This window comes from Xiphophorus couchianus, chromosome 15 (genome assembly GCF_001444195.1).
Source record: "Xiphophorus couchianus chromosome 15, X_couchianus-1.0, whole genome shotgun sequence".
NCBI lineage: Eukaryota > Metazoa > Chordata > Actinopteri > Cyprinodontiformes > Poeciliidae > Xiphophorus > Xiphophorus couchianus.
In genome coordinates this window covers 8,172,993-8,191,038 of record NC_040242.1, presented here as the reverse complement: position 1 = coordinate 8,191,038, position 18,046 = coordinate 8,172,993, and the positions used below count along the sequence as shown (strand labels likewise).

The 18,046-nt window shown below is 39.4% G+C and overlaps 1 protein-coding gene across 1 annotated transcript; it reads right to left on the bottom strand.

The window, feature by feature from the left end:
• Positions 1 to 656: 656 nt before the first annotated feature.
• On the bottom strand, positions 657 to 15,124 carry LOC114158697 (apolipoprotein B-100-like). Its single transcript, XM_028040445.1, has 26 exons — positions 14,969 to 15,124; positions 14,650 to 14,694; positions 13,792 to 13,904; positions 13,546 to 13,691; positions 13,248 to 13,395; positions 12,726 to 12,878; positions 12,504 to 12,628; positions 12,279 to 12,364; positions 11,743 to 12,181; positions 11,546 to 11,660; positions 11,317 to 11,463; positions 11,013 to 11,224; positions 10,700 to 10,919; positions 10,435 to 10,608; positions 10,146 to 10,343; positions 9,880 to 10,047; positions 9,435 to 9,640; positions 9,119 to 9,289; positions 8,898 to 9,028; positions 8,608 to 8,809; positions 8,344 to 8,516; positions 8,077 to 8,252; positions 7,864 to 7,979; positions 6,980 to 7,353; positions 2,169 to 6,868; positions 657 to 2,048 (listed from the first exon to the last, which is right to left on the bottom strand). Exons 1-26 carry the CDS (start codon positions 15,081 to 15,083, stop codon positions 930 to 932), a joined length of 9,972 nt encoding a protein of 3,323 aa, XP_027896246.1. The 5' UTR covers positions 15,084 to 15,124; the 3' UTR covers positions 657 to 929.
• Positions 15,125 to 18,046: the final 2,922 nt, after the last annotated feature.

Here is an 18,046-nt window from a genome sequence, read left to right as displayed (position 1 = left end):
TGAGTTTACAAGAAAAGCTTAGAAAACAATGTATTCTTTCTTCTTTTCATTATACAATTAAAGGCAATGATGAGTTGGTCTGTTACAGAATACTTTCCAGTTTGTGATTGTAAATTGATTAAATATGAAAAGATTCAAGGGATATGCATACCTTTGTCTGAGACTGCATATTGTCAGAAAAGATACTACCAACCCACTGCTTCTGTGTTTAGATTTCTTTCCTGAAAAGAGTTTTATTTTTGTTTCCTAGCAAAAGCACTCTGAGCTCTGATTTTGTTATTTCTGTGATCACTTCCTGTTCTGTTAACCATCAGACAGTGTGCATATGCTGATACCAAGGCTACCTCTGCTGGAGGTTTCTTCCTGTTAAAAGGCAGGAGTTTTTCTTCAGATGGTTGCTCAGTATGACAACACAGTCAGTGTCAGAGTAATCAACTGGGCTTCTGTATGCAATTTTTTTTATCCATTGGCTTTTTATGATCAACTGAATTGGACTTTATTATTCAAAAATTTGACAGAAATGTATGTGGATTTGAATCTATCTGCATGATTAGTTTAAATTGAAACAAACTGGATGGACATGACTTAATGCTACAGACATAAACTGAATTAAAAAGATTATTCACAGTGCATGGTCTAAGAAATCCACAGAGATATATGCAGTACAAACAGTTTATTGGTGGCCACATAGGGTTTAAATAGTACAAGACACAAAGGATGCAGAGTTGGATCAGAAAATTTTTTAGTCCACCATGAAAAAAACAAAATTATGCAGAAAAACAGCACAAAGACTCATACTAAAAACAGACATCCATATGACTGTAGAGTTTAGCTTTTTTATGACAATAAATTAACTATTCAGTTGGTTGGTTGTAATAGAAAGGTAGCTAATTCAAATACTTGCTTGTGGGTTTTGTTGCATTGGTGAGTTAGTTGAATTTGGCAACAAATGGTAAAGGAATGTTGACCTCTATCTGTCTGTCACTTACTCTCACATATGATTCAACATTCTTGCTTTTTTCTTTGAGGGTCCTAATGACACTGTTGTGGAAAGCATTGATGCGTTTAACGGATAAGTCAATCCAGGATTGGATGTCTGTTCTAAGCTGTGAAGTTGACATATCAGCCATGATGCTGTGGATTTTATCAATCACAGTTTTGAGATATTCCTTAATGATTATGTGTATCTCATCAACCCGTTTGGCAACACCGGCCAGACAACCAGTGTTCTTGGCTTCATGGTATGCATCCATCACAAAGCTGGAGATGTTCTCAACATTTGGGGCTTTTAGAGTTTGGAAAAACTTTTCACTTTGTTCAACAATAAATTGCATGAATTTTGAGAATTTCCTAATGATGTCGTCCAGTTGGATGTCTCCAAGTTTTCTTATGCTAACAATCAGCTGTTTCTGAATTTTTCTCAAAGCAATCATTAAGTCATCAAAAAGTTCTTGCCCAGTGACAATGATGTTAGAACCAGGGATGGTGAATTCTACCGCTTGGATGTGATCAAAAACTGATGCAAAGATGGTGGCAAAGTACTCAGGGAGCTTCTCAACAGCCTCTTCAGATACATCAGCAACAAAAGTGTTGAATTCCTGGTAGACCTCAAGTCCAGAGAGCCTTCGGTCATAGCCAGGGATCTGGAATTTGGTGTGTCTCAAGAATTTAATCACAGCATCAAGAACAAGCTCAATCTTCTTCTGGGAATCTTTGAGAATCAGAATGGTCTTATCTGTGACAGTTGTCATAAAGTCAGAAGAAGTAACATCAGACAGTTTTTCAACAGCCTTCTTGAACATTGCTTTACCCTGCCTTCTTAACTTTTCAAATGACCCCTTGAGACTCCTAACAAGCCTGTTGATCTTGTTGTTCATCTTCACAGCAGCATCAGAGACCATTTCCATGGATGCTGGCACCTGTTTCTTAAATCCCAGCATCATCTCATACGGTATCTCCATATTCCAGGTTGTCTGAAGATTCAGCTTCTCAGAGTCCATTACAGACATTTTGAGACCCAAGATGTTGATATCTGTTGTTGGTTCAGTCTGTTGAGAGGACAAGCATAAACAAAAACATGAAATTAGAAAAGAAAAAATTAAACATATATCTTAGATGAACAGAAAATAAGCTTTTATTAATGAGCAAATGTATATGTGCTCTCTTACCGGGTAGCGACCGTAGAGTCTAGCTTTTACTTGTGCTGGCCGCTTGGTCTGCATCTGTACACCAATGAGTCCTGCAGAAGGTGTGGACATGGAGACAACAATGCCATCTACTGGATTTCCCTTGATTTCCTGTTTGATTTCCATAGTGAGTGAAGGCAAATTGATCTTTGCTGAGTTGCTAACAGATGTTTCTACATTTTCATAACTCAAGATGATGGTGCTCTCATGGTTTCCTTCTAGCATTGAGTGCTGTACAGAAAGGAGAGAGGCCACCTTAAATTCTCCCTCTGTGTTAACGTTGGTGTTGGCTTCAATCTTTCCAGTCAGAATTTCAAACCCAGACATTGAGGAGGCATCAAATTTGGCCTTGAGGCCATCCTGGTTGAGGATGCTGGCATCAGTTTTAACTGTGATCATTTCTGTTACCATTGAGAACTCATAAGTCAGATCACCCATCACTGGGATCTTGATGCTCTGAATCTTAGGCAGAGTGATTTTTGGAACAGTCAGCTTGCTTAGTGCAGATGGGATGTGCAGCGAGGGCATTGTGACAAGTGTGACATCAGGCAGGGGAATTGTGAAGGAGGACATCTCAACATTCATCACTGGAACTTTGTAGGCAGGGATTAAAATGGTTTTTGGCAGCTCAATGCTGTATTTTTCATACTCTGACATTGCTTTGTCATAAGATGAAGCAAGAATGGTGGCAGCCTTATCCTTGCCTATGAGCATTTTCTTGTGAAGGGTCCTCATGTTGGAATTAATGGCGTGGATGACTGGATCCAGATTAATGTTAATTGTGATCATCTCAGGGTTCTTAACATATTTGAGTTTGGTGTTGATGTCTAGTGTCTGCTGAGTTGTGGTTAGGATGTTGCTGAGGCCAGTGTCTTCCCACAAAGAAAAGCTCTCCACTCTTTGTGTCCTCATGTCAAGGAATGGCAGAGTTATTTCAGGAATAGTGATGGGTTTCTTCAGCATGTCAAGTTCTGCCTCGGCATTGATTTCTGATTGGATAGTAATTTCACTGTCACCATTGTCCATGGAGAACAAATGTGAGTACTTGTACTGATTAAACCTGCCCAGACTGGTCCAGCTTGCTCTGTGAATTTCCGAGCTCAAAGTAAAAGCAATATCATTCTGGAGGTCAACTTTTCCAGAGAGCTCGAATGGAAGGACAATCTTGGCCTTTCCTTTGTTCTGAGTATCAAATGTAAACTTTGTGGCTGAGAGCAGAGTGAGTATAGAGTTTGAAAGGGTTCCTTCAATGTTGCCAACTAGTTCTGCATTGTGAGATGCAGTGAAATCAATTTTCATGTCTTCAGTCTTAGCATGAAGCTTAAGCTCTGCCAGACTGTCCTTAATGAAAGGTGTATCAGTCTCCAACTTGGCATCAATCAGGACATGGCGGAAAATACTGATATCAGCATTAAAACTTTCCTTAACATTTAAAAGACTGCTACTGGTGTCACCAGTGAGAGTCACTTTGATGTTCTGGAGATCCATTTCTATCTTGATGTCACTCTTGTGGTTTGCTTCATCTGAGAAATCCCAAATTCTGTAGTTTTCATTGGCCAAGTTATTAAAGGTAAGATGAATGCTGCCATCTTCAAGTCCAAAGACAGTCTTTTGATCAATCATCATTTCACTGAGGATGTTGAGGGGTGGAAACTTGAAATCGTGTTTGTAGGCAGTGTCCATTTTGGCAGAAAATCCATTTTCCAGAGCAAAAAATCCACTGTTGACAAGTTGTGCCACATAGAGCTCTGTTGTTGCTTTTGCGGTGGTTTCACCAGAGGCTTGAGCTGATAAGCCATAAAAATTCATTGTGCCCTTGTGGTCAAGAGTGAAAGATGACTGCTGAACATTAATGGATTCCGAGATGGTCAGACGGCTCATTTTGGGAGCAGCAAAATGTGCAGAAGCAACTGCAGTAAAGTCTAGCACTTTAAGAGTAGAAGCAGCCCATGAGTTCAGGCTTACTTTAAACTCTGGTGTGGCTGGTGCAGTTGTGGTGTTCTCCAGCTCAGCTGTGGTCCTGAGTTTGTAATGAGGGGAAGTAACTTTGAACTCACCATACAGTTTCCCAAAGCAAGGAATTTTGCTCATCTCTGCCACTTTGTCTTTCAGTTCCACCACAAGAGAATCATAATCAAAGGACTTAATTTTCTCGATCGTTCTTGTAAAAAAGTCACTCAAATCATCAATAAACAGTTTGAAGTCAAAGGAATAAAGCTCATTCAAAAGTTCTTTTGCAGGCACCATAAATTTGTCAAACAGAGGCTGGATGTCAACTGATCTGAGGACATCAAATGTTTGTTGAAGCTTCTCTCTGATCTGAAATTGCTTCATTATTTTTACAACCTCATCCATGATAGCCCCAATTATTTTTTCAATCTCATAGTTGGAGAGGAACTCTTCTATTTTGTTATAAATTGCATTAACCCTTGTTGGAATGTCATATTTCTTCAGTTCAGCGCCAACAGTATCCTTGATAGATGTCAGCAGATTAATAACTTTGTCAGTAGGGAGCTGGTCTGTTAGTCTGATGATTAAATTTCCCACAAATGTTATAAACTCTTTCAGATCTTGGACAAAGAGGTTAAAGTCAAAACTGTCAACTGCTTCCTTTAGTTCTTCAATTTTGGCCTGAAACTTAGCACTGATCTCATACTTGGTGTTGACCTCTGTGAGCATCTCAATACTGAGGTCCATTAGCTTAATCATTGTGCTTTTCATGTTTTCAATAACTGTGGGAAGGTGCTCAATAAATGGGATCTGAATGAAGTGGCTGTCACTGTTCTTGTCATACTTCACAAATCCAGAGATGGTGTAATCTTGGCTGGACTCGCTGAAGAGGGGAGTTGAGACTTCTCCCTTCATATCAACAGCAATTCTCTCTGGATTGTTAGAGGCACTCAACATCTGTCTGAAGGTGTGTTCGTTTACAGTGGACCTCAACTCCAATGTGACCACTTGTTGTTCCAAGTTTAGTAAGCTGTTGAGTTTGTTGTTCACGTTGGTCTTCACGGTAGGTCTGTCTGTCACTTCATGGCTGGTTGAGGCTCTGTACTCAAGTGATTGTGCAAACTCTGTTGGTTCTGCTTTCAGGAGGAATTTGCTGTACAGTTCACCACTATGTTTTCCAAAGAGGTACACCTCACCATTTGAGTTGAAAATGGCATCAATATTGAGTGTGAAGGGTGCTGCAGTGGTTTTAACTGTGCTGTCCACACGAAGAGATGGTGAGTTGATGTTGGCCACATTACTGAACTTGATAGTCAGACCATTAACTTCCATGTCAGTGGTATGTGTCATGTGTGATCCCAGGAGTTTTCCATTGGTATTGCACTTTGCAGACAGGACTAAGTCAACAAACTTGATTTCATAGATGTGCTTGAGTTCTTCTTCTGAGAAGCTTCCCTTCAGTGTCCCAGCCAGCTCCACGTTGTAGGGTTCTGCCTTGAATTTGGCATCATTCTCAAAGTTGACTCCTATCACTTTTAGTTCATTTTTCACCATAGCTGAGGCTGTAAAGCGTTCCATGTTAACTGTGATGTCATGCATGTAGGAGTTGCTCTTGTCAAGGAAGTTGTCTGTTTTGGTTTGTAGGGTGAAAGATCTTAATGTAAGAGACAAGGAATGGGTGTTTTTGGTCCTAATCTCCCCAAAAGATCCAACCATGTTGTTAGAGAAGACCAGCCCATCTTCGTTCAGCCTGAGGTTCACTCTGTTCCGCCCACTGATGTCAAACAGGCTGCCTTCATACATGCTGTTGAAATATACTTCTGTGCTTGAAAGCTTTCCCTCAACATTGAGCTCAGCCATGTTGTCTTGAATGGTACCCTTTGTTTTAAGAGACAGTGTGGCACCTGGTGCGCCAATTCCACCATGGAAAATATTCTCAAATGTGAATGGACTGTGCTGGGCGGTTGTTGTGCAGCTGGTGGTCAAGCCATTTGTGTTCAATGACAAGGTTGCTTTGTGAGAAGCGAGGCTAGAGAAGCTCTTCATGGAGGCATCAGCATTGATCTCCAAACCAGATGGGTTCATTGTTCCAGTAAGCAAGGAGTACACACGGTTCTGCGTGTCTTCAGCTTGGTTCTCAATTCTAAGGGAAGCTTGTCCGTCAGACATGGAGAAGGCAATCTGATTACGAATCATCCTCTCAGGAGCCCTGGTCACAGAGTCAGACTGGATGGTAAGTTTGACATCCTTGTAGTTAACATTGATTTTTGTAGTGTGCTCAACCGGGTCAAAATCCATGCTGGTGGTTGATTCAAATAGAAATTCGTAATTTTCATAAGTTGATTTAATCTTGTGAGAGAGCTTCATTGGGCCAGATTTTACCATCAGGGCACTGTCCATTTTTGCTTTATTCTTGGCTGGTTCAATAGAGAAGGTGTAGAGATAACTTGTGGATGTGATGTTTGACCCAATGGAGATACTGCCATCTGTGTTAACATCTCCAAGGAAAGTGTCTGAGTCAAGAGTGAACTGGGTGGTAATAGTCAAAGATGTGTCAAGACCCACTGGAGCAGCATTAGCAGAGATGCTATAGTGACCTGTTGTCAGTACATTGTCTGTGACAGAAATGCTTTCCAGCACACTGAAGCGTGTGTTTATGAGCATGTGTGACAGGGATCCATCGAGTGTGAGTTCAATAGTTTCCCTTTCTGTGTCTGTGATTTTGGTGGCACCTAAAATGAAGCAAATTGGTAAAGTAGTAGTTAGTTAAGAGTCACCTTTAATGCTGGTTCTGTAAAATTAGCCAATGTTTTATTTATTTAAGAAGAAAACATTTTAATTACCGTCAGTTGAGAAGGAGAGCAGTTTGATTGGACTTTCAGCCATGACACTGAACCTAGCCACGTATTCAGGAGACTTAGACGTGTTATTGCCAGCTGTAATCAGACCCTCCCAGTCATAATAGTTGCTGTTGACCTTGGCAGAGGCTTCAAACAGTCCCATCAGAGGTAGAGTGAGATCATGATCAGACGGGATAGTGAAACTTGGAATTTGGATTTCCCGTGGGTCAACGTCCAGTTGAAGCTGGGGCACAAAAAAGCCTGGGATTCTGACAACAAGTGGAAGGCCTAATTCCTCAGAAGATTTTCCACCGAGAGGCAGAGGGATGGTCATCATGAAACGGTTCTGGTTGAACTGGTATCTGAGTTTGCTTTCACTGGTGAAACATTATAAACAGGATACATGTTAAACCACAATTATACATAGGCAGGCTACTTTTATTTATTCAAGACAATGCAGATGCATTGGTATCGTCTGCTGCACTTAAATGTTTCTGATCATCAAGTAAATTGTAATATCAGACAAAGATGACTTCAGTAAATACAAAAAGCTAATTTCAGAGTGTCACAATATTTTCATTTGTTCTTAAATTTCTTGAACTGGATAATGAGCCTTCTTCCTGTTGTCAGACATGTTTTATATAAATGTTTTAATGATTCTACAACTCTGGCAGAAATCAGACCTGAACCAAAAAAAACCTCCTCTTATCTCTTAATAAATAAAATTAGTTGAAAATTACATTTATCATTCATATCAGATTATCTCTGGTTTGATAATCTAAGACTGATAGGTGTGACAAAAGAGCAAAAGCAGAAAAAGGCAAAAGGAACAAAATACTTTTTTTATAACACTGTATTTGTGAACATGCTCATGTAAAGTTACTTACAAATTCATGAATAAGACTTCAGGCACTGATGGCATTTCCAGATTGCCAATGTTGTTCATCAGAGTCTTCATGTAAATACAATCCTCAGACATTTTGTCAATCCAGATGTTGGTGGCCTATTCAAATCACATACAAAGCAAAAATTAAAGCCAATATGTAAACGTTACATAAACTTGAAGCAAGCAAACTATAGTAGGATTTTATTCTTTTCACCTCAATTCCTTTGTTGACAATATGACGGAGTTTCATGTCGGTCTTCACAACCTTCTTTTCCAAGAGGTCCTCAGCAAGCAAACTGAGCCATGATTGGAGGGCTTCAGCATACTGCACTGGGATCTTTGTGTCAGCATTCACATTGGATGTCAGATAGGCCTCAGTTTCCTTCTCACCTAAAATACAACGATTGTTTTGTATTTAAATTTGGGATTGCAATCTGAAATTACCTTTCTCTAAATATGACCGGTGCTTTTTTTTTATTACCATATTTGAAGGTGACCGCCTGCATGGAGGAAATCTCTGGGAGCTTAACATCACTCTTGATCTGCAGGGTGAGCCCATCTGCTTTGGTTACAGTAGCACCAAGGGTGGCATCAATCTTCAGCGCTGGCACAAGAAGTTGAACCTGGAGCAACCCATCATCCATGGCCTGAAGTCTGCAAAGAGTAATAAAAACAAAAATTTGTCACATGTGCACATCAAAATGAAAACCAATGTTGTGAATGTTTGGAGGTTGGGTTTGCTCACTTGGCACGACCAATCAGGGATAGCTGTGGCACATTCTTGTTGGAGAACTCGATGGTGAGGGATTTGCCTTCTGCACTGCTATCTGCCAAGCCAATCTTAATCCCAGCCTCAACATCAATGTCAGGTATCTGGATTTGAGTAGTGAAGACATTCCTGTTCCGGTTGTACTTCATAGTAGCTGTAGCCTCTGTGGGCTTAGCACCTGAAGTTATAAAAAATATATTCTCTTTATTTTTGATTGGTGCAAATATGCGGAATCTCATGTAAAGTCTTCAACAAAATAATCATACCCTCAGCTCTCAGGGTCATCTTCAAGGAATCCACGCTCTGGCTGCCATCCGTTCCTTCACGGAGAAGTTCATAGGCAATGCTGGCTGTGTATTCAGAGATGTCTTCAGTAGGCTCGATATCAAGGGCAAAACTAAAATAGAAGCAATCATAAAAACTAATTGTAGGTATTGTGGTATGTGAATTCAAATGAAAAACAAGGATTGTCCAAACTGTGTCTTACGCTGTCTCTCCATTCAGGGGGAAGTAGGGAGCAGTGTTCTTGTCACGGGCATTGGAGTAAAGCATGTTGGTGCAGTATTTGATTCCAGAGAAGAGAGTTCTGCACTTTGATCCGCCCTGTCTGTATGGAATCCTTGTGGCCTTTTTAGCATCAACAATCACAACTTTATTGCTGCAAAATAAGAGAGTCAACAGGAAAAGTTTAATCACCTAAAACAATGAGCTGGAATGTATCACTTGGTGACACAGTACACGTAATTCTAACTTGTATAGTTTAAAATGCTTAAAACATCAATTTTATTAACTGTGACGGTCACCTGATTCTGAAGAGCTTTGTGGTGTCCTTAGGAGCTGGTATGGAGAGCTTCAGCTCTCTCTGCTCCATGGTGATCTTGGCTTTGAGGGAACTCTCGTGGAACATGTTGGTGTGCAGCTCAACACCAGAGGCAACATATTCAGGGAAGTGGATTCCCATCTGGGTCATGAACTCAACTCCAACAGAGGGACTGAAGACCAGCTCCTTCTGTGAATGAAAACAGACATCATAAAATTTCCTCGCCTGGGCTTGTTTGTAACCATAACCTACTCTAATAAATGATCATTTTTAAGAGATTTGAACACATTTATATCGACAACTCATTAAAATATTTAACAACAACAAATACTCTATAGTTGAAGTATGCAGGTACTAAATGAAAATAAGAAGAGATGAAATGGCAATGAAAAAAGTATATTTTGGAGGACAGGGATTAAAAGCATTACCATGTTTGGGGCAATGTGAAGACCTCCTTTGGCACCAGGAGCAAATGTGCCTGACAGAGCGAATGTCATGGGCAAACCAGATGCTGTTGGCAAGGTGAATTTGTTGTCCATGAAGATGTAGTGTGCAAACATCTCTGTGTCAAAGTTCGAGAACCTATTAAGGTTAAACTGAAAGGAAGAACAAACAGTTTTAGAGCTCTAGGATTGTTGTATTTAGGAACAAAGTTATGTTAGAAAATATTGAAAACTGTTGTACAAAACAATACCTTGGAATGGTGCATGAAAGCTCTTGCATTGATGATTACATTTTCAATAATGAACTTCAAATCATTGCCCTTGATGTAACCCAGTTCAGTTCCCATGATGTTCAGGTAGGCCATAGCCTCTGGAGACTCTTGACTCTGCAGATTGCTCAGCAGCTTGTTGAAGTTGCGAACAATTTCTCCCACAAGGTTTTCAGGAACCTTAGGAAGAAAAGCAACTCTGTTATACACCGTGCTTCAGGCAAACTGAGCTAGCAACAAATGCTGAATACAAATACAAATAAGTACATACGTTTTGTTTTCCTGATTTGAAGGGGGCAACCCATTTTTCCAGAACTTCTTGAATCTCTGGTGGCATCTTGCCCTCAGCCCAGTACAAAGCTTTAGAAATGGTGTCAGGGAAGAAACCGTTCTCGCCAAACAGAGCCTCGATGGTCGGCTCAAAGCCTTTTCCCTCCATGCCAAACTATGTGGAAGGCAAATTTAGCTTATATGTCAGGGTGAATGGGTATTGATTGTTCAAAAATGTCCAGCACAGGTAAGGGAGCTATACTTACCTCCCAAATATCCAAGCTGTACCCAAAAGCTTTCAGCGTTGTTTCCAACAGGACTTCTCTTGGCAACTGGTTGTTGGGATCAAAAATTACATTGCCCTGAATACTGGCCTCTGTGTTCTTATGTGCAATGCCCAGTTTGTAGTTGCGAGACTTTGTGGTGTAGTCATGGTGCGTGGAAATGTCAGTGTTCCCCAAAGCTTGGAGGATTCTGTCACCAAGTCTAAGAAAAAGGTATTTACATTATAGTTAGTTTATTTAGCAAAGCACTTCATGGTGCCTCAGTAAAATAAAGCACAGAATAAGAAAATCTCACTTTTTTGTCTCTGATTCAGTTGAGTTAATGATGTTGTGGATGTGGGAGGAAACAAAAGCCTTGATCTGCGTGTTCTGCTCCTGGGTTAGCAGCTTCTTCACCATGTCAAAGTCGCTGTCTTGAGGATCCCTCATCAGGATGAGGTAAGCGGCCAGGCGCTTCTGCACGGCGCCCTTGGGGTACTGGCTGACCCTTTGGATGTTGGAGCGGACCTGGACAAAACAACAGCAGGTGGTTAATTTTCAAAGTAGCTGTATTTTTTAGTCACTACAAAATTGGAAATGCTGAGAAATGTTGGTGTTACCTCATCTGTCACAGACATGCGCCTGAAGGCCTGGATGGCTGAGAGCTGCACAGACAAAGTGGTAGCAGGCTGTCTCATGCACTTCAGCAGGATGTTCTTAATTTCAGGGTTAGCTGCTTCCATTGCATCTCCCATGTTACCAACAACCTGGATGGAATAGCATAAGTAAATGTTAGTTTTTATATTTAACATTTTATTTTGACAGGTATGTCTACAGATGGTTACCTACCCTGAGGGTTAGGAAGGTCAGCTCTTTCTCGCCTGCGCAGTCTGCGCCCAGGAGGTCCGCCATGTACTCATAAACAGCTGTAATCTCTGGGGTGACTCCCTCAGCTTTGTACAGTCTATAGAAACATGAAGAAGTAACTGTTTAGATACTAATTCAAAGCATAAATTACAACTGAGTGTTCAACTTCTCCCACATACCTTTTGACTGCATTGCTCAGAGCATACATGATGGGTTTGCTCTGTTTGTACTGAGCCATTGCCAGCATGTCTAGCACCATCAGGCGGGAGGGATTTGAAAGCATTCCCAGGGCATAGACGAAAGCATCGACATCATATGCAGCATGGTCAAAGTTTCTGAGTATTTTCAGCATGCCGCTGGTGCATTCTGGGGTGCCACACTGAACCAGAGCTTGCCAGGTAAGAATACTGGAGACTGACATCATCTCATCCACATTGGAGGCCAGGACATCGGCATTCAGGCCACGCAGTTCAGACACCAGCTTGTGGAAGAGACTGGCACGCTCCTCACCCTCATTGAGAGTGTTCAGCTTCTGCATTGTGGCAATAACGGCGTCCTTGGTCTGCACCGGGGATTTGTCATCAGTAACATCCATGGACAGGAGTTTGAAAGCTTCATCTGCGTAGGTTTAGAACCGAATTGATTAAAATACTACAGAAACGTGAATATGGTTGGTAATTGTTTAAATTAATGCTCTGGACAATGAAGCACTTACTGTGGTCAAAGATTCTGTCGTTGATCTTGGAGGTTTCTCTCAACGTCACAGTCTGGCTCACTACTGCTGAAATTCCATATTCTTTCCTTTTTCCAGGAATGGTAAAAATGAAAAAAAAGGTATTTAATCAAATGTGGAAAGTATTTTTGAACAATTTTCAAAGCTATGTATTTTCAAATCTGTCATCTACTACAGTAAAAGGAGCATGGCAACAGGAAAGCCTACTTGTAAGAGAAGGGCAGGAAGATATGCTTCTCTGTGCAGGATCCACTGGTCACGTGCTTCTTCTGGTTGTCAAATTTGTAGTTACAGGTCTGAGTGCTGCTGATCAGTTTGGACAGAGGGTAGTTCTGAAAGCAAAAGACATTAAATAGATCAAAACTAGTTCTTTAGGCACTGTTTATGTAGTTGATATAGACATTAGCTAGTAGCAGCAGGAGCTCTCACCATGCCAGAGATGAGGGCCAGAGGGCTGGTGTTCTGTCTGCGGGCTACAAAGCCATCACATTTGGACAGATCCCTGCTGATGGTCACTTCGGTTGTGGCGTCCGAGCCGAGGTTGATGGTGAAGTCGGAGGAGCACACTCCATGTACGGTGGGCTGAAAAACGACAAGAGGCTTTGTGAGGATTCAAAAACAAAGTTGCCAAAGTTTGATTGCAACTGTTCCCTCTGTCCCTAAATCAGATAATCAATGAACCTGAACGATTATGGAAGCAGGTGTTGCCGAAAAGGTGATAACTTATCTCAGACTTTGACCTGCATTTGGAGATTGTCACTGTAAGGACACGTTATTACAGGGCATGATTTATCACCCCCAGTTGGGGCGTCTTATCAACCCATTGTGCAACTTGTTTATCTTTGCATGACTCCACATCACAAGCTTCGTCAACTCCACTTGGCATTAAATAATTGGAAGCTATAAAGAGTGAAATATTAAATAGGGAAAAAAAAGAAGAAGTCGGTGTACCATTTCTTTGGTCTCCTCTTTGTTAATTTCAGGCACCATGAGAGTGGAGATGATTCCCCTCTTGATGTTCAGGATGTTGACAGGCTCACCCTCTTCAGGGAACAGCTTGACATCAGTGTGCCCTTCCACTGCAACCTTCAAGATGTTCCTGGCAACAGGTACAGGTTTAAAGTTCCAACCTGGCATTTGGGTCATCAGCTTTTTTTTTTTTATCTCTTGGTGACTGTGCCAAGATGTTGAACCCAAGAACACAGACAATAAAAGAAATCTTTCCTGGACAGATAACAACTTTACTTACTTTGCCATTGCAGCTTTGAAATCCTCTGAACCAGCAGCGGGCCGATACACTGGGTTCCCCTCATGGTCCACATCAGTGATTTCGCTCAGAGAACAATCTGTTGTTCTGACGATGAAACGACACGTCTGGGGCACATCGATCTCAACCTGTGCAGCAAATGAAACATTTTGTTGTTACTTCTGTTACACGTTAAAAGTAACATGAGTTTTTGGACTTCCCAATTATAACTACAGGTTTAAGACTTACTGTGCAGGAGACTTTGGGTCCACTCTTGTCGTCCGATGCTCCATTTACACTGTTAAGGGTCTCAGCTTCATAGTTGTACACAAACCGTCCGAAGTTCTTGTATCTTTTGGCCACTGAAAGCAGTTCAAATGACCCAGTTAGAAGATTTTAGTGTTGTTTCATAAACAAAATCATTCATATACATATTTTGTTCTACTCTAAAACTAGGATTTGATGAAATTAAAACAAACTTACAACATTACAAGTTTTGGAAAAGTATATAAGAAATTACATATTTTTATACTCCCTTCTTATCTGTTTCTTAGTGCACTGTAGCATGTTCTGATATACACACTATAGTCTTGTGAAGTATAAATTTTTTGCTCTTAATAATTTTCTACGTAGAGGTGAACTTCATAAATTACAGTGAAAAGAATTAAACCTAAAAAATTTTATTAAATTAGGATTTTTGCAAAAGTTTCAGATAGTAAAACATTGCAACATTTTTGTAATCAAGCTTATGTGCAGTAATAAAACAATTTTATATTTCTATTTGCATGCATTCAGCAAAAACTAGCCAGTTATTTAAATTATAATGCATATTATTTAGTACATTATAATCAGTTTGACTTCTTAAAATAATCTAGGGAAAGCAAAATGTGGATTTATTTTTACCCCTAATAATTTTCTCAATGGTTAAATAATCTGATGTTTCAATTTAATAATAACAAAACATTTCTTTTCAATATAATATAATATAATATAATATAATATACACATGGATGCATCTATCAAAACTTTCACCTTTTTGTCTGTTTGATAAGTTGGTTACGTCTCATCACAAAACTGATTAAATAAAAGAAAAGTAAGACAACTCACAAAAGCAAACTGGAGATTGTTCTTCCAAACCTCCTACATCTTGCTCTGAAAATCAAGACAGAAGTTCAGCTTGGCAAGCAAGGTCAATAATCAAATTTTTAACACTAAAATTATTTACTTAGTTATGTGTTTGTTGGAAAAATAGATGCCTGTTTAATTGTTAAGTTGACTCTAACAATTTAGCAGCAAACCCTGTGGCCATTAAATTTTTAAAAACACAATAATAAAATTTAGCCAATATTTTTGATTTCAGTTTTATCTACTGACGAATGATACATTTCAATTATTATTAAACGCAACATGAAAGCGGTGTACTTACGGGCGAGGGTAGAGGTGCCCAGAAGCAGCAAAAGGCAGAGCTTGTTACCCCACATGATGGGCTTTAGCTCCGACAGGATGTGGAGAGTCTCCCTCTTTCTCTGAAGACTAATCATTATGTGTGTGTCTGTGGGCTTTTATAGACCCTAGTCTTACAGTATATGACTGGTTGCAACTTGCCCTGGTTCCAAAGTCTGAGCCGTCCTTGTGGCAGGCCAAAGGTAAAACAGACTTGTCTGTCAGCATTGGGTGGGGGTTTTCAGTATTATTGTGTGAAATCCATCCTTTATTATTATGTTTGGTTCAGGATTATTTAGGGCTTATTAATTGAGAATGCTGGAAATATTATTTTCCTAGAAATGTGTTAGGAAATCGTTTCTATTTGCCCCAAAACTAAATGAAAGGAATCAGAACATCATGTAATCAGATCAGTGTCATATCATGGCTAATTTATTATCAATCCCTAACTTTTATTGCTTGTTTTCCTCAAAGTGCAGCACACAAATAGATTTATCAGACATTAATTTTATAATTTCGTTTTTAATTTTAAAGTCACAGAGGTTGTCTTCAGGTAGAGAGGTCTTGAACTTTTCAAAGTAGATGTTCAAGAAACTCCTTCAGCAAACCTTGAAACTAACCACACTTTACATTTATTTCTTGAAGATTTATAGGTCAAATACAATGTGATTGCATTGATAGTTGATATTTCTGAAAACAACAAAGAAGGGGTTTTTTTTTACAGAAAGGGATGATAACCTTTTACCTACAGCTGCTAAAGAGTCTGAAGCAGACTGACGCAGAATCGACCCCTGAGTCATAATCTGTTGCACGGAGAGGGTTTTCAGCGCGCAGTAGAGCACATTTTGTGGGTTCATCCTGACTGATTTTTATACTAGCAGGGAAAGTGTAGCTGAACCAATACAGGACTTGATGGGGGAGTCAATAGGGGTTAAATACAGGCCAATCCTAGAAGAAACACCAGTTAGAGGCTGCTAAAGACGTGATATGTAAGTTTAAAACACATCCACGTGAATCTGATTTTAAATTTTTGACTTCAAATCTGATGTTTAGACACACTGTCCATTAAATTTGATCTGAGCTTGAGTTTTTTGTTTTGCCAAAGCAGAAAATGCGAGAAAAAATTGAGTTTCTAAATGGTTAAAGCTGAAAGACATGCCCAAAAAGACTTGCGGCTGGACAAAGGTGGTTTTGCATTTACCTGCTATATTTTCAGCTTTTATTTGTAAACATGTTTAAATCAATATATTTTCCCCCACACATTCTAATTATTATTCTAATTTCTAATTATGCAATACTTTGTGTTGATTTACCACAGGAAATGTGCAAATCCCAATGACATATTTGGAAAACGTTTGAGCATAAATACTTTTGCAATGCACTGAATCCAATGCAAGTTTTTTGCTCTTTAAAGAAAACATGCATTGGATTTATAATTAAAGAAGCAAATATTTTATCTCTTTAAAAGACATTTACATAAATAGTTCACATAGTTTCTTATATTTGGGGTGTTAATTAAATATTTCTTCTTTATCCATTTGGCTTAAAAGAACCAGATTTGATCATAAATTATAATTCAGGAGGTTCCTCTTGCATTATCTGGATCAAACAGAACCTTATCAAATCATCAACTTACTGGCTGAGACTTGCACAAAGTGGTGCTATCCAAAACACCCAGCCACCCTGGTTTTTGAAAGGATAAGCTCCTGGAATGGCCTGAACCTCAATCGGACTAAAAACTGCGGAATCGACTTAAAAGCTGGATCGAAAGCGGGAAAACGACCACTGATAAAATTGATTTGTGTCTAGGTAGAAATATGGCAGAACCTTGTTAAATAAAAAGGCTCCCAAACAACAAACCAAGACTGTTACTTTAAACAGTAAAGGTATAAAAGAGTCGTGTTCATTTAAGATTACTTTCAGCCAAACAAAGAGGAAAAGAGGACAAACCTTCAATTAGAAGATATTTCTATGCTCAGATTTTTCCATTTTATTTAGTTTAAACCTAGTTTATTAAGCAGTTCAAACTGTCTTATATCTACAAAGTAATTGTCTAAGCAGGTTGATGGAAAATGATGCAAAACACAACAGCTGGGAAAAACTTTGAGATTTTGAAGGTTTCATGTTTTCACATTTCTGTAGTAAAAGTTTTAGGAGTTGGATTGTTGTTATCACTTATCCAATTGTTGAAACATAAGTTATTATAGAAGGGATTACTTTCTTTTTCTTTATTCTGGTTCCTTCCACCTCATAGCTATGAAATACTTTGTGTTGATCTATTACATAAGATCCCGATTAAAAACCACTAAAGCATGCGATTGTTGCATGACATGGGATGTGAGTACATTTTAAGAAATATAAATTAACATTTATAATTGTATAAATTAACAAATCTTTAAAATACCAACAGCAACACTTTTGGCTTTCGGGTTAAAAAGGGCATAATTGAACTTTAACCTCAAAAGAAAAAAAAAATCTGTGGCTGCTGTGAGATCAGGTTTACTGCAAAACTGAACCCAAGATAAGTTAATCAGCACAGAAGGACTGTCTGTCTGTTGTTGCACAAGAGTGACTTCAGCACTGAGCACTGTAAAAACAGATTACACTATGTATCATAGAAGGAAGCCCACGTTAGGAACATTGAAACTTTGAATAACAGATAAAGTGTGGCTGATTATTTTAAGTTTGGTGTACACATAAGAGCATCCACTGCTCAGAAGAACAGCCGCAACCCCACCCAACCCGCACAGCTAAGCCTCAAAGTGGCGTTAAAAATGTCTGCAAGAGTTGTGCATGAGTAAACTAATTTATTTGGGTGAGATGTCCTCACATCAATAAAGTTCACTGAGTTGATTGAGGTTTCATTGTGTGCCCACTGCAAATTAGTGTTGGATTCCACTGAATACAGGGATTCATTAAAGTTTTGTATTCCCTTAAAGAGAAAGGTGAGCACATTCGTTACATCGATTTGACTAAATCTACATGCTAGCTCAGCCACATTTTCTCAAAGTATTAGTATCCTGTTCTGTGCATTACTCGCCCCATGACCTTTCATAAATTG

Bases quoted from the DNA above. Each gene is read 5' to 3' on its own strand.
- LOC114158697 (XM_028040445.1), bottom strand. From the start codon at position 15,083: ATGATTAGTCTTCAGAGAAAGAGGGAGACTCTCCACATCCTGTCGGAG. The intron at 12,182-12,278 runs GTAAGTGCTTCA...AAACCTACGCAG, and splicing joins CGACAGAATCTTTGACCACA to ATGAAGCTTTCAAACTCCTG. The intron at 11,661-11,742 runs GTATGTGGGAGA...ATGTTTCTATAG, and splicing joins CTGAGCAATGCAGTCAAAAG to ACTGTACAAAGCTGAGGGAG.